The 14,609-nt window shown below is 41.1% G+C and overlaps 1 protein-coding gene across 1 annotated transcript; it reads left to right on the top strand.

Moving 5' to 3' along the window:
- Window positions 1–6,187: 6,187 nt before the first annotated feature.
- TMEM252 (transmembrane protein 252) lies at window positions 6,188–14,501 on the top strand. The gene is made up of 2 exons (XM_017740724.1): window positions 6,188–6,613; window positions 8,460–14,501. The coding sequence occupies exons 1-2, from the start codon at window positions 6,261–6,263 to the stop codon at window positions 8,653–8,655; spliced, it is 549 nt and encodes a 182-aa protein (XP_017596213.1). The 5' UTR covers window positions 6,188–6,260; the 3' UTR covers window positions 8,656–14,501.
- The last annotated feature ends 108 nt before the right edge of the window (window positions 14,502–14,609 follow it).

Genomic DNA, 14,609 nt, shown 5'->3' on the forward strand with positions numbered 1-14,609 from the left:
GACTATTGAGGTTTACTTGAGAACTGATTAACTTGTTTGGTTCAAATCAGAAATGAGTAGCCTTCTGAAAGTCAAGTTACATACCAAAGCAGGCACTGCAATTACAGAAACAAATACAGATAACTGTAATTTCTAACACCAGATTCACTCTGAAAATAATTTTGAAAAATATTTTAAGATCCTGCTACTTGAGACCATTTGTCATCTTTGCATAAAACTCTGCCACAGGATATTCCTCTAACCTAGAGCAGGACTTCTGCATCTACCCCACTTAAAATTCTTAAAAGTTACACCTATGACAATTACACTCGACTAATGTACAATATTTGATTGTAGTGTTCAGCCAACCTCCTGGAATGATGTCAAATAAGAAGAGTTTCAGGAGGTTCAATCGAACTGTGTTACAATATTTAACTGTATTTGAAAGCCAGTAGGAATTCTTGGTTTAATATTAAACCTTCCAGCACTGCTAAACAGCTAGCTCTAAGCCTTTTGTGCTTTACCAGAACAAGAGCTACCAGCACTTCAAAGTTCAGTTTTGATCTGCTTTTGACGAAACTGCTGAAGCCTTCAAGCCAAGACAGAATACCTGACTTTGCTCCTGCTGCCAATGCCAAATAGGCATCAGTGCCAACAGGACTGTGCTTCAGTGCCTTCCACACCATAAAGCTAAAGACAGATTTAAAAACTGCTCAGGGCAGTCCTTGCCTTTCCTAGAGGAGGACAGCCCTGTTCATATGGCAGTATCTACGCTCTCATGATTATCTGAGCCCTACCTGGAAGTATCTATAGAGGCTATATGTCTTGCTTTGAGTCCTCATACAAAAACATACTTTACTCCTAAACCTCAATTTAAAAATCCTTAGGACAACCATCTTCTGGAGAAAAGTATGAAGGAGGAGTAAGAGGTAAAAGAAGAGTGACACTTAAATTTTGAATGGAAAATAATGCTTGTTCACTTCCTCCCTAAGTAATCTTTTTCCCAAGACATTTTATACTGTCATTAAACAATATAATCACCTAATTACCTATGATATCACTGTTCTTTAACTGGTAATTTCTTACTAAGTTATGATTGAAATTCTCCCAAAATCCTCACATGTGTGGTGGTAGAATACAAATCTTTCTGTAAAATGAACATTTCAGCTGGCATATCATCTACACTATTGATGCATGAACAAAAGTGAACTTGTCTCATGTACAGAGGATCCTTATTCTTTGGGGTCAAAGTTATCCATATTTGCTAAATAGGGCTGTAAAATTATTTCCTACTCAGAAATTATGCAGATACAACTGTCCTGGAGGCACCACAAACAGCTGGAACAGAGCAGAACGGAGATGATGGCCCTACACACCCTCCAATCCACCCTTCTCAGCCAGGCTGTCACTGTTTACCCACAGCTCTGATTCTTGTGCTTAGGTAAACAGACACCAAGGCCTTCTGTTTGGTGGGCTTGGTTTTTCTTGTTTGTTTTGGGGGTTTTTTTCATTTTAAAAGCTTTCTATTCCACTGTACACATGATAATTTTTAACTCTTAATTCCACAGAAAGAACCATAGTGTCTGGTTCAATATATGTTCATATGCAGTTCATAGCTTTCCCAGGCTCCTGGATATCATGCAAGATGTGGTATTTTTAAAGATGTGAACATGAGACAAATACAGCATGCCTGTGTTTTCATTGGTAGAGCCTTCCTCTAAATCTTCTTGCTCAGAGAAAAAGAAGAGCAATAGCTACTGTATCTTCTTTTGGTTTTGGGTTTTTTTTTTTTTTACACAGCTAGCATTCTGGTTTTGCCAGATATAAATTAAAAGGGAAGGCCTCAGATCTGCTGATAATCCATTATGTTCATGTCAAAGTTTTACAAAAATATACAAGTTCTGATAGATATATCAATAGTCTGACAGACCAAAGATAGTTCCACATTCATTAGGGAACTGTCCCATTTATGTGTAATTTTTTCTGACTAGACAGTTTACATCATCACTTCAAACTATTTAAAATAATAAAACATTAAACTATTAAACTTTAAACTATTGTTAGTTATCACAATTGTTATCACAGTTACTGTATTTCATTCTTTTAGTAAATAAATAAAACAATAAAATTTGGAAAGAATACCTGGGAAAAAAGGACATCTGGTTCACCAAAAATAAAGTTTAAATATTTGTTAAAATATCATCTGTTAACCTCAACATTTTCTCGGTGATTTTAAAACTTAGAATCTAAATTCTCTTTATTTTAAATATTTATTGCTTGTTTATGTTACCTGTATCCAGAGTAAACTATTCTCAACCATTTGGGGAAATTTCTCAAAAAAATCCTGCAGTGTACTTTCTTCAATCAAATTAGTTTATCCCTTCTCTTTTCAAGTAGCTGTAGAATGAATTATGCCTATTTTCCTTTATGAAATTCAATCATTCATTCTCAAATAGGAGCCACACCTCCTAAAACCATAATATCTTCAAAAACCGAGAGTAGCCCTGGTTGTGTTTACGCATCTTGTTTTGCATAGGCATCATCAAATTCTCAGATTGGGAACTGGTCTGTGAAATATGATTTTGATGCTCATATTGCATCAACTCTCAGTCATTCTTAAACTTTCTATGTTCTCAAAACCACTGCAATTAATTCAGGTATGATACGGAGAAGAGACTACATCTGCAGAGCTTAAAATCATTTCTCATTACCTCAATTGCATATTTTCAATGAATACTGGAATTGCTAAAGAAACCCATTGGCAAATCTGCTCTGTATTATTGACAACAACATACAAAACCCTTTGAGTGAGTTATTACAACAAATCATGTCAGATAAGGATGTTAGAAAGTTAGAGAAGAGAAAAACAAAACTGGTGTAAATTCAGAGTTTTAGTTTTGTTAAAAATAATTCCTTTCAGACTAGAGCAAAACATATTCATATTCAAATTTCTGGTAAAACATCACTTTTTAGTAGCAAATGTGACCTCTAATATGACATTATCTTCTGTGATGTACTGTGATATGATATGCATCTGGCACTAACACAACCCAAATATTTGCAAGAAAAAGTTATTTTTTTTATTTTCTGATTATCAAGATTTCCATTTTTTAAGCAGTTAAAAAATAAGTTTGTGTTTCACAACTCTCATAAAAATGTATATGGTATCGTAAATTTCTTTTTGAGTAGCATAATTCTAGAAACTGGTCCGTTGAAACCTTACATGTTTCAACAGGATACAGGATAAGCAGTGACCTTTCCAAGTGAAATGCAAGTTGCCAAACAATCACAATCGTCAAATCATCCAGTGGAACATCCATTAAGTTCATCTTCAATCAGACTTCCTAAGAAGTGTTTTTTCTGCATCTGGACTGCTACCTTTTGACCTTGGTCAGCAGCCAATTCTGCTCACTAACCTTTACACTGTGTTAACTATTCCCTTTTCCCACCTGATCTCATTAGAAGCAACTTTCTTCCTGTTTTTTAAGAGAAATAGGAAATCAGCTCTTCCAGTCTGATGCAGTCCAAGACACTCACTGCCAATAAAATAAATAATCAAGCTGCAAAATGTTAGGGAAATTGTAAAAGGTCAAGAACAACATTACAGAAAATATGAAGTGATGGAAAGTAAGAAAAATAATGGAACCCTGATAATTAAACAGTGTTATGGAGTTATTCTCACTTTTCTTTGTCCTTTTCCATTATATACCCGCTGAGTGAGATGCAGTAATTTAGAATCAAATGCTGTTTTCAAGGATAATATATCCGTAGTCTGTTGCAATAGATTAAACTGACCTCTCAGAGAAATCACCGAACTTCTGCAGCCTACAAAAAAACCCTGCAAATCTCCAAATGCAAAACAAGAGGCAGATATACATCTTCCCCATAAAAGGGGCTCCTAAACATGCCTTCTTCTCCCACAGCATCGCAAGGACTAACCCCTCATAGTCTGTGACCCCCCCAGTCCTCAGCTCCCAGGCAGTGCTGAGCTGGCCAGAGCACCTTGCAGCCTCTCCACAGGCCTGCTCCCTCCCCATGGGTGGGTTCTGCTTTCACCATCCTGTGGAGTCAGCAGCTGCCACTGACAGGTCTCGCTTGCTTCCCTTTAATTTCTTATGGTTTTCAGGGAACTGGCTGGCATAGAAAATTAGTTTTTCCTTGGCTAAAGTTTATCATGCAATCCAGTTCTTCCCCATAAGTGAAGTGTAGCGTAGTCTCTGGCTTTGATTCTTCTGAGAGTAGTAACATTTATTTAAACTTTTTAACTTCCTTGTTAAGGGTTTTTTCAGACTATCTCTTTTTATCTCTTTTCCTAGTATAAAAAGGGGGTGTATTTGAATTCTTAGATCTTTTTTCACATTGACAGAATACAATTTTCTCTACAGGTTTTCCTGTAACAATTAACTAATTCTCTATCACCACAGATATGATGCTAATGTTCCAGTTATAAATTTCAGTGACCAAACAGGTCAATGAGTACAGTTCTGTATAGAAAACAAGAAGTAAAAACTATTCCTATCAACATCATTGTTTCAGAAATACCATCTTGTAGCAGAGGGAATAGCACTACAGAAGATGGGAATTACATTAATTAAATGAACTTTCAATAGCAGTCATGAATAACTCAGTATCTCTATTTAGGCGAGTTAAGATATGAAACATCTAAAAACCCAGACGTAATAAAAAGTATTTTGTAAAATAAAGTATGTTTAACAGATATGCAGAAAGTAGAAATTATACAGAAAAAAAGTATTATTGTAAACTCAGCTGGATCTGTTAACCTATGGGAAAACTAATTGCAGGAAGACGATTCATTAATATTTGAAACAACAGAGCATGAAGCAAAGATGTCCTGGAAAACAGTCCTGCAGCAGTAGGAAGATGAGCTGGTGGAATTCATAGCTGGCAAGACAGATGTAAATTACTTGCCTATCGAAACTGTTTATTTTAATGTGTTTCCGCCACACTACACTTTCACAGTTGCATTTCTGGAAGAGCAGCTGTTGCTGTTGAGTGGGCATCCAGCAGCACTGACTCTACCATTTCACTGTGCTTCACCTGCCTCTCATGTTCTCAGCCTCCATGTGCACCTTCCCTGCATGAACTCCTACCCCAACACATGAATTTACCCTCCTAGTTACCGATTTCCTCTGTCACAACTGGGCCACTTCTTGTAAAGACCTGAATTTGGTGAAGCCAGTGCCTAAAATAAGTTTTCCCTGACCCACCCCGTCCCTGAGAAGCATGCACCTGCACACATGCTAAGTGGCAACTTACATTAGTGGGAATCTGCTCCACTTTATGTCTTTTCCAGTGGAGCAGCTCTTTTAAGGGAAGTGATCTGTTTGCTGTGCTCAGCAGTTGCTTTTGCAGTTGAATTTTTTGCTGTTTTTGCAGCTCGAACCTTACAAAGCAGTATAGGTAGGTGTGAGCTGCCTGCTGTAATACCCATCCAGTAATAACCACCCAAGTTAGGGAGCTGGAGAGAAAGCTGTGAGGGCTAGTCAGAGCCCAGCTTATCTTTGGGGTAACTTCACATCTCGGAAACCTGCTTACTAAGAGAGGTATTGCCTTCTGCTGCTTCTTCTGGGAGCTCACAGCCTCCTGCTGCTTCTTCTGGGAGCTGTCCTGTGTCCCAGTCTGAGGTGCTGGACTACTTTATGTACTGCAAAGGTCATGCAAGTGCTCCATGTCAGCTTCCTAGGTTCTCTGGACCAAGGTATTGGATGGCAACAGCTAGTGCTTAGAGAAGTAAATCCTTTGTTGAACCTAGATTGATACCTGTCAGACAGTACTATTCTTTAGTGCTACCTTACCTTGGCAAGTCAGAGAGAAAAGGTGAGATGACATGGCCTCTCAGAGAACAGCAGTTTTTACCTAGGCCCATTCCCCTCCCATGTCAATGTCCGCATGTATACAAAGCGTATTTTCCCTTCAAACTTTTAATGGGGATTTCTGAACAGCATTTTTTTGGTTGTTGGTTGTCTTTCTTTTAAAGTCAAATTTAACAAATCCAGGTCTCATTCATAAGCAGCGAAGTGTATAAACCACTGCAAATCATGCCATGAATGTAGCAGGCCAAGTTTACACTCCGGAGATTACAGCGGCAAAGGGATGGTTCAGAAAGTTTCTGCTTCCTTCCTTAAAGTAGGTAGAAGGTTACAAATTAATCTCAAAAGGGTTTATAAGTCTCTCAAAGAGTTAATGAGTAAGTCAGAACTGCCTGCTTTTCTTAATTGTTTAAGGGCCAGTTGGTCCTGTAGTATATAAGGTACCCATACATGAAGATGAGAAGTACAGCAGAGAGAGCCAGCAAACAAACCGCAGACAGGAACAAAGTGCTGTGTCTTCTGCAAAAGATGCCAAAATGTCTTTTTACTTTGATTCGTCTATTTATGCTCTTACTCAGCTTCTCCACTCTTTGCCTGGGAGTACTTTGCATGTCCACAGATTCCTCTATGTGCAGATGCGGAAAAAACAAGATAGTGTTTTATTGCCTGTTAGCTTTGGGGCTCTTTCTCCTTGTTACTGGCATTTTCTGGAGCACTTTCCATGAAGCCCTGAAATACAGGGCTCTTGGCATCTTCATTCGAAATCCCAGCCACAGAGAACTACATGTCTGCACCATAGACAGGTATGTGTTGCAGATGAATTGGGAGGGAGGGATGCTATTATTAAAACATACTGTGAGAAGAAAGAAGCAATACAAGACTTTTACAAGATGCAAATCATGTAGCCATTTTATTATTTTTCTGTGGAGAGAATTGTAGTCTGAATTTTTATTTGCTAGAGCAAGCAGCAATGTGCAAACAGCCATTCATGCAACAATACGTAAGGTAGCGTATACCGCATGAAAGAGAGAAAGATTCCGAGTTTCCAAAGCTTCCAAAGTCATGCATGGAGGCAGCAGGTGGAGTTACACCAACCTCACTCAGGAGCATCCTGAGTTCCATCTCAGCAGACAATTTAAGATGCTGCTGTGGGGTAGATGCTCATGTAGGTTATCAAAGCTGAAGTATGCAAGGAGCCTCAGCTCATTCATTATATGGCTCCTGCTTAAATTTTCTTGTCTAATTGTCCCCCCTATTTGAAAATCTCAAGAAATTCAACCAGGCCAAGTGCAAGGTCCTGCACATGTGTTGGCACACACCCAAGTACAAACCCAGGCTGGGCAGAGAATGGTTTGAGAGCAGTCGTGGGGAGAAGAACTTGGGTGGGTTTGTTGATGAGTAGCTCAGTGTGACCCAGCAATGTACACTTGCATCCCAGAAAGCCAAACGTGTCCTGGGCTGCATCCAAAGAAGTGTGACCAACAGGCTGAGGGAAAGGGTTCTGTTCCTCTGCTGTGTCTTTGTGAGTCCCCATCTGGAACACCACGTCCAGGTCTGCGGTCCTTGGCCCAGGAAGGGCATGGACCTGCTAGAGTGGATCCAGAGGAGGGCCATGATGATGATCAGGGGAATGAAACACCTCTCATATGATGACAGGCTGAGAGAGTTGGAGTTATTCAGCTCACAGAAAGTTCCAGTGAGACCACAGCACCCTGTGTACATGAAGGGAACTTACAGGAAAGATGGAGAGGGACTTTAAAAGGGACATGTGGTGACAGGACAAGGGGGAATGGTTTCAAGTAGAGAAAGGTTATGTTTAGATTAGATATTAAGGAAAAAATGCTTTACTGTGAGGGCAGTGAGGCACTGGAGCAGTCTGCCCAGAGAAACTGTGGCTGCCCCATCCCTGGAATTGTTCAAGGCCAGGTCGGATGGACAGCCTGGTCTACTGGAAGGTGGCTGTGCCCATAGCTAGACCTAAATGAACATTAAGGTCCCTTCCAACCCAAAACATTCTGTGACCCTATGATTTTGTTTCTTAACAAAGTCTGATGCTTTGAGAGAGAGAGTTTCTTAAACTGATTGGCACTAGGCCTGGCAAAACTCTTTAACAGGGTCGCTGGATACAAATTACTTTTCCTGTACTGTTGTGGAAACCACACTAGAAACACTGACAATGGGTGCTCTAAAAGAACTATAAAAACAACATTCAGCAAATTTTGGTTAGATAAGCACAGACATACCAATTTTATTTTAAAACTCTGGAAAACAATGGTTATTGTAATAATGAATAATTTTGAACAATGATCTCATTCTTCTTCCAAATTAAACTCTTCTCAGGCACTTGTTGAAATACTCACAAGCATGAGTATTTGTATGCCATGGTTGGGAATTTTCGTGGGGAAGGGTTGTCTTTTTAGAATGCCGTGTTTTAATAAAATATTTTGTACCAAGACAAGGGAAATTATTCCACTTGTGCCTACTTTTTTATATTCATATAATCCATTGCTCCGAACACACTTAGGTGTCTGTTTACAGTTAAAGCCTCATCTAAATTTTGGAAACATAACAGAAAAAGCATCTAACCAAGCTCTGTGAGACAAATCACACTTTACCATGATGTGTTTCTTTTTGGTTTGCTTATTTTAGGCCTGACTTCTCTCCTCCCTCTTATGAAGACAGCATAGATCATGAAAAACTTGTGTCTCCACTGTCAGTTGCCTCCACACTAAAACAGCAAGAATTCATCAATATCCCTCCGCCTCCATATAGTGAAAGTAGTGCAGAGTTTGTCAGTGAAACAAATGAGCAGGAACAGCCACCACCATACACATTCTCTGTGTAGCAGCAGCAAACAGCTGACCAAGACCCAAACCCCAGAGTGGGGTTAAATTCTCATCTATCCACACAAGAAATCAGTTGCCAACAGGATACAGACTTCTAGAAGACCTCAGGAAGAGCAACACCTGTCAAAACATGAGAGACAGGCAGCCAGTAAAATCCTGCATCTGTGAAGCATGGAAAACTTGAAGAAGAGGGGAAGAAGAGCTGTGTCAATGATCCTAATAGTACACTACTATTGATACTATCTGTAATAGTACACTCGCTACTATTTCCTGTGAAATTGCACAGGAAAAATACTGATAATTTGCAACTTAGAGTGGAGTTAGAGGGGATATGTAAAAGTGCTCAATATTGCAGATTAGAATAAATCTCTGCAGAGATGGAAATGCTCAGGCTGTGTCTTGCAGAAGTCACCATCTCTGGCAACAGGAGTTTCTTATGCTGCAAGATAAATGAAGCATCATGGTGTTATCAGTCTTGTCTTGTGCTTCATAAGGAGTTTCAGATGAAAGCTGTCATTTATGGTTTTGAAACTTTAACTGATTTGGGAAACCTATTAGCTCAGATTTTGTTTGGAATTTGCAGAGTATTTGTTGCAACTGATTATTTTTGTATTGTATGCCTTTCCAGTTATTTGTTTTATGTGGGGTAAAAATAACTGCTATTTTACTAGTGAATTCATGAATAAATTTTGTATTTAAAACAAATGCCTTGTATTTGCTTATATGATTTGAGGTGCCCATGATTCAGGATAAGGGCACAATAAAATACACCACCTAGCTGCCAAAGAGAGAGCTCTGGTTATACTTACAGCTCCTCAGAGGGAGATAGCAATTGCAGGAGGAAAAATAATCTCTGACTCCTCTGAGCCAACTCTAAGAGCAATTGCTTTTGTCACAGCTTGCTCAAGACTGTGGGAACTGAAAAAGGGACCCTGTACCTTGTTTCTGACACAAGTGGCCTCATAATTACACAACACCAGAAAAAATACAGGCTTGGACTCTTCCTTCTTCAGCTGCATGTATACTTCCTCCTACAAAATCACTGAGGCAAATTTGCATTCAGGCCACTGTCATCTATAATTCCAGATTACAAGAAAAATTTCATGAGGTTCACTCAGATTTGAACTCGTAACATTTACTTTAGATGGAATTTTTCTTTTTGGGTTGGAAGGTTTGAATTAGAGGGGCCTTTAGAGATCATTCAGTCCAAGCCCCAGTGAGCAGGTACATCTTCAATGAGATCAGGTTGGTCAGAGCACTGTCCACCCTGACCTTGAATTTTTCCAGGGATGGGGCATGTATCATCTCTCTGGCTGACCTGTTCCCGGTTTTGTCACAGACCAGCAAGACAGAAAAGCTAGCACACTTTCCAGATGCTCACATACTGTAAGACTACAAGTCAAGCATAATGACTGTACATGCAAGCCATGATGGTAGCCATGGCTAAGGCCAGGAAACTGACAGTTGCATCAGTTTTGCCTTTCAAAGAATTTCATCCTTTATGGGAAGAACATACAGTTCTTCAATGGCTGTAAGTAGAAAGGAAAAGAATGAAATCGGGTGGAAAAACTACAGAGGAAGAAAAACCCTTTCAAGACAAGTTGAGGATGAGAAATGTAGTAAAGTACCCAGAGAGAGAAAAATGAGGGCCTGAAAGAGACAGAAGATATAAATATTTTTCAAAGTGACTGAGAAGCAGCACAGCACACAGAACAGTAAGTCAGAGGAACAACACATTATTTCCAAAACAGTCGAAGAGAGGATCTACTTGAGTGACCTTGTTATGGTCTTACCTCTTAGCATTACCATACCCATCCCCCAAAACCTCTTGCATCTTTACTCCAGAGTTCCAGATTCTGAAGACAGCTGGCATTGCTCAAGTATCAATGCAGGCATCAATCACGGCAGATGAGGCTGATTAACCAAGAGATATCCCACAGCAAAATGCTTGTCCTGTGCATGCTTAGATTATTTTTTTTTCCTATGGATGTCTAACTTTTCCGCTAGGTGATATTAAAGCAAGACCAAATGAGTGGGAAATGGCTGGGACTACAGTTCTGGGTCATACAGAGAGCAAATATTGCAGGAGCACCACTAAAGTTTGCTCTTGGAGCAGTTCACTATAGCAAATGCATTCAGCATTTCCACATAATTTATGAACAATCAGGAAGACCTAAACCTCTCTTCCTTTCTCCCAATTCCACGAGAGTCCTGCAGTGCCCCTTTTTAGCTCCAGCCCTTTGCAGATGGGGTGAAGTCATAATGGATCCAGAAATGTGAAACTGAAGATAAATGCATCTTCAACCTGCAGTATGCAATAAAGTATTCGATACAAAAAAGTTGTTGAGATAAGGAGAACATTAAAGTTAATACCTAATATTTTGATAAAATCTGGTTTTAAGTTTGTCTTTTCAGCTAATGAACAATTTTATTATGAATGGAAAATGGCATGGACAACAAGCTCAAAATTGTCAATCTTAAAGCAGCAAAAGGTTTTAAACACTTTGCTTTTGATCATACTTAATAGCATTAAATTATCTTTGCCAAGAGTAGCAGCTGGAAATTTTGCATTAAAATAAATTTTCTTTGGGCTAAAGGATATGAACCAGTCAAACTAAAGCTTCAGAGCAGAACAGATTCTTTCAGTGCATTGACAAACAACTTCCTGACACTGCTGACTGAAGAGCCAATCTTGGCACTCACAACACCAGAAGAAATGCATGGGCATGAGAAGGTTTTTGCTGCAGTGATCATGAAGTGGTGAATTCAGAAATTTGAGAGGAGGGAGAACAACAAAGAGTGGAACCACAGCTTGCAGAGAAGACTTTTAACATCTTTAGAGTTGCTTGGAAGAGTCTGGCCCTGGAGAAAAGATGAGTCCAGGACATCTGTTTGATTCTCACAGATCACCTCCTTCAAGCTCAGGAATGGTTCAACTGACATGCAGAAATCAAACAAAGGCAGCAAAAGGCCTGCATGGATAGCCAGAGAGCTCCTGACTAAATTCGGATATAAACAGGAAATGTATGATAAGTGGAAGCGGGGACAGTGCAATTAGGAGGAATACAGAGCACTGTCCAATCATGCAGGGATGAGATGAGGAAAGCCAAAGCCCACCTGGAGTTGAATGAGGTGATGTTGTGGTTTAAGACCAGCTGGAAATTAAGCTCCTAGCAGCCACTTCCTTTTCCCCCATCCTCTCCAGTGAGAAAGGGACAAAAAAGGCAGAGATTATGGGTTGAGACAACAATTTACTGGAAAAACAGTAATGAGATAAGGAAAACAAACAGTAACAGCAACAATAGTAATAATAACAATGTATAAAAGATAGAGATTACATGCAAAAAATGCTTATGGAAGTCCAACCGCCCATTTTTACCATGGCCAGTGACATGCAGCATTTCCTGAGAAAAAAGAGAAAAATGGCAGATGTTACCGCAGCCCTGGTGGCCACACAGCTTTTCCCAAGACAAAGGAGAGAAGGGTGGACATTACCACAGCCAGTGTGGGGCTTTTTATCCCACGCCTGAGACAACGGAAAACAATCATGGACAAGCCCCCCAGCCAGACCATCTGCACCTCTCCGCCCAGACCACACCAACTGCACCACTCTGTCCAGTGCTATGCTCCCACAGGTAAAGAGAGAACAAAAATGTCTGTGCTCCCACTCTGCCGTTTCTTCCATCCAAAGCTGTGTTCCACAGCGATGTCATGAGTCATATAGAATAAATCACCTGTGCACATCCATATGGCTTCAGTCTCCATGCCCTTCCCACACCCCCATCCCAGCAAATGCAAAAGTAACTCTGTCCTGGACAAAACTAGGACAGGTGAGAAATGTGAAGGGTAATGGGAAAAGTTTCTACAGCTACACGAGTTAAAAGAGGGCATAGAAAAGCCTGAGGTGGTCAATGTTTTCTCTGCCTCCATCTTTACTGGTAAAAGCAGCCTCAGGAATCATAGGCCTTTGAGACTAGAGTTAAAATATGGAGTGAGGAAGACTTACCTTGGATGGAGCAAGAAAAGGTCAGGGACCACTTGAGAAAACAGGACATACACAAATCCATGGAATGACTTAGGATGGCATGCACAGAGGTGAAGAAGCTGACTCAATGCCATTGCAAGCGACCCTCTATTGCCTTTGGAAGATTGTGGGTGACTGGGAGTGGTCCCTGAGGTAAGAGAGCAAGTATCACTCCTGTCTTCAAGACAAGGAGGATCTGGGTAGTTACAGGCTGGCCAGCCTCACCTTAGTTCCTGGGGAGGTGATGGAGTAGCCAATGCTGGAAACCCTTGCCAAAGCTATGACAAAATCCTTGCCAAAGCCAAGGACAAGAAGGTGATTAGGATCAGGAAGGATTTATGAAAGGCAAATAGTGCTTAACCAACTTGATGACCTTCTGTAATGAGATGACTCGTTTGGTGGATGACAGGAGAGCAGTGAATATTGTTTGCCTCGCCTTTAGTAAGGCTTTTGACACCATCTCCAAAAACATTTTCATAGCCTGATAAAACACAATTTAGGTAAGAGGACAGTGAGGTGGATTTGAAAAGCAGCTATGCAGCCAGCTGCTGTGATCACTGCTCCAAAGTCTATCTGGTGGCCAGTTACCAGCAGTGTCACCCAGGGGTCAATATGGGAGCCAATACTGGCATCATCTGGATCATGGGGTGGGGCACATCTTCAGCAGTTTTGTAGATGATACAACACTGGAAGGAGCAGCTGGCAATCCAAGCGAATGTGCTGCCATTCAGAGGAACCTGGAAAGGCTGGACTAACAGCCCAACAGGAACCTCATGAAGTTCAAAAAAGGGAAGTGCTGCCCTTGTGGATGAACAAACCCAGGCACCAACACATGCTAGGGCCAGTGGGCTGGAAAACAGCTCTGCAGAGAAGGATCTGGGGGTCACATGCCGAACAAAAAGTTGTCAACTCATCAGCAACTCACCTGCAAAGACAGCAAATGACATCCTGGGTTGCATCGGGAAAAACAGTAGCAGCAGGTGAAGGAAGGTGATCCTTCCCCTCTGCTCAGCACTGGTGGAGTTAAGATACATCTGGAGTGCTTAGGGCCAGGTCTGAGCTTCCCAAGCACAAAACAGACATGGACATTGCAGAGTACCTCCAGCAAAGGGCCACAAAGAAAAAGGGACTGGAACATTTGTCGTATGATGAGACACAGAGAGAGCTGGGAGTACTTAGTTTGGAGAAGAGAAGGATCTTACTGATTTTTAGAAATACTTGATGAGAAAGGAAGAAGTATATGGACTCAGGCTCAGTGACAGAATAAAAGGCAATGGGCACAAACTGAATCACATGAAATGTCATCTGAACACTCAAGGTTTTTGGTCTTGGGTTTTTTGTTGGGTTTTTTGGGGTTTTTTTCACTATGGGAGCAGTCAACCACTTGAACAGTTTGCCCAGAGAAGTTATGGCATCTCAACCTTTTGAGATAATCAAAACCAACTAGACATGGTCCTGGGCAGCCTCCTCTACCTGACTCTCCGATGAGTTGGGACACAGACTAGGTGATTTTAGTCCTGATGAACTGGATGGCCCCTTGCTGGGGTTTTAAGAGTTCTCCTAGGTTTTTTTCCTGTTAAAGGAATTTTCCCCATATGTGTTGCTAGGGGGACAAATTGCTGGGTACTTCAGAAAAACAAAAGAGCTAGCCATTGGGGTGGGGTGCATCTGGCTACTCTTTTGTTTCACCTGGGTGTGTGGACAGTCGGTCCCGGCATTTGGACGGAGAGGGAGGCTGTTTCGTTGGCTGCTTTTTCCTTCTGCCAGAGAAACCCCGGGATCCCAAGCCCGCCTTCCCTGCCCCGCTGGGAGCCGGGCCGTGGCCGCCCTGCCCTGCTGTTGCTTCGAGGCCTGCTCGCCCTACCTGCCCAGACATCCGGGGGGGGCTGGTTCTCCATTTGGATACACCTCATATGCCATCCGGGATTT

Source organism: Corvus brachyrhynchos, unplaced genomic scaffold (assembly GCF_000691975.1).
Source record: "Corvus brachyrhynchos isolate BGI_N302 unplaced genomic scaffold, ASM69197v1 scaffold467, whole genome shotgun sequence".
NCBI lineage: Eukaryota > Metazoa > Chordata > Aves > Passeriformes > Corvidae > Corvus > Corvus brachyrhynchos.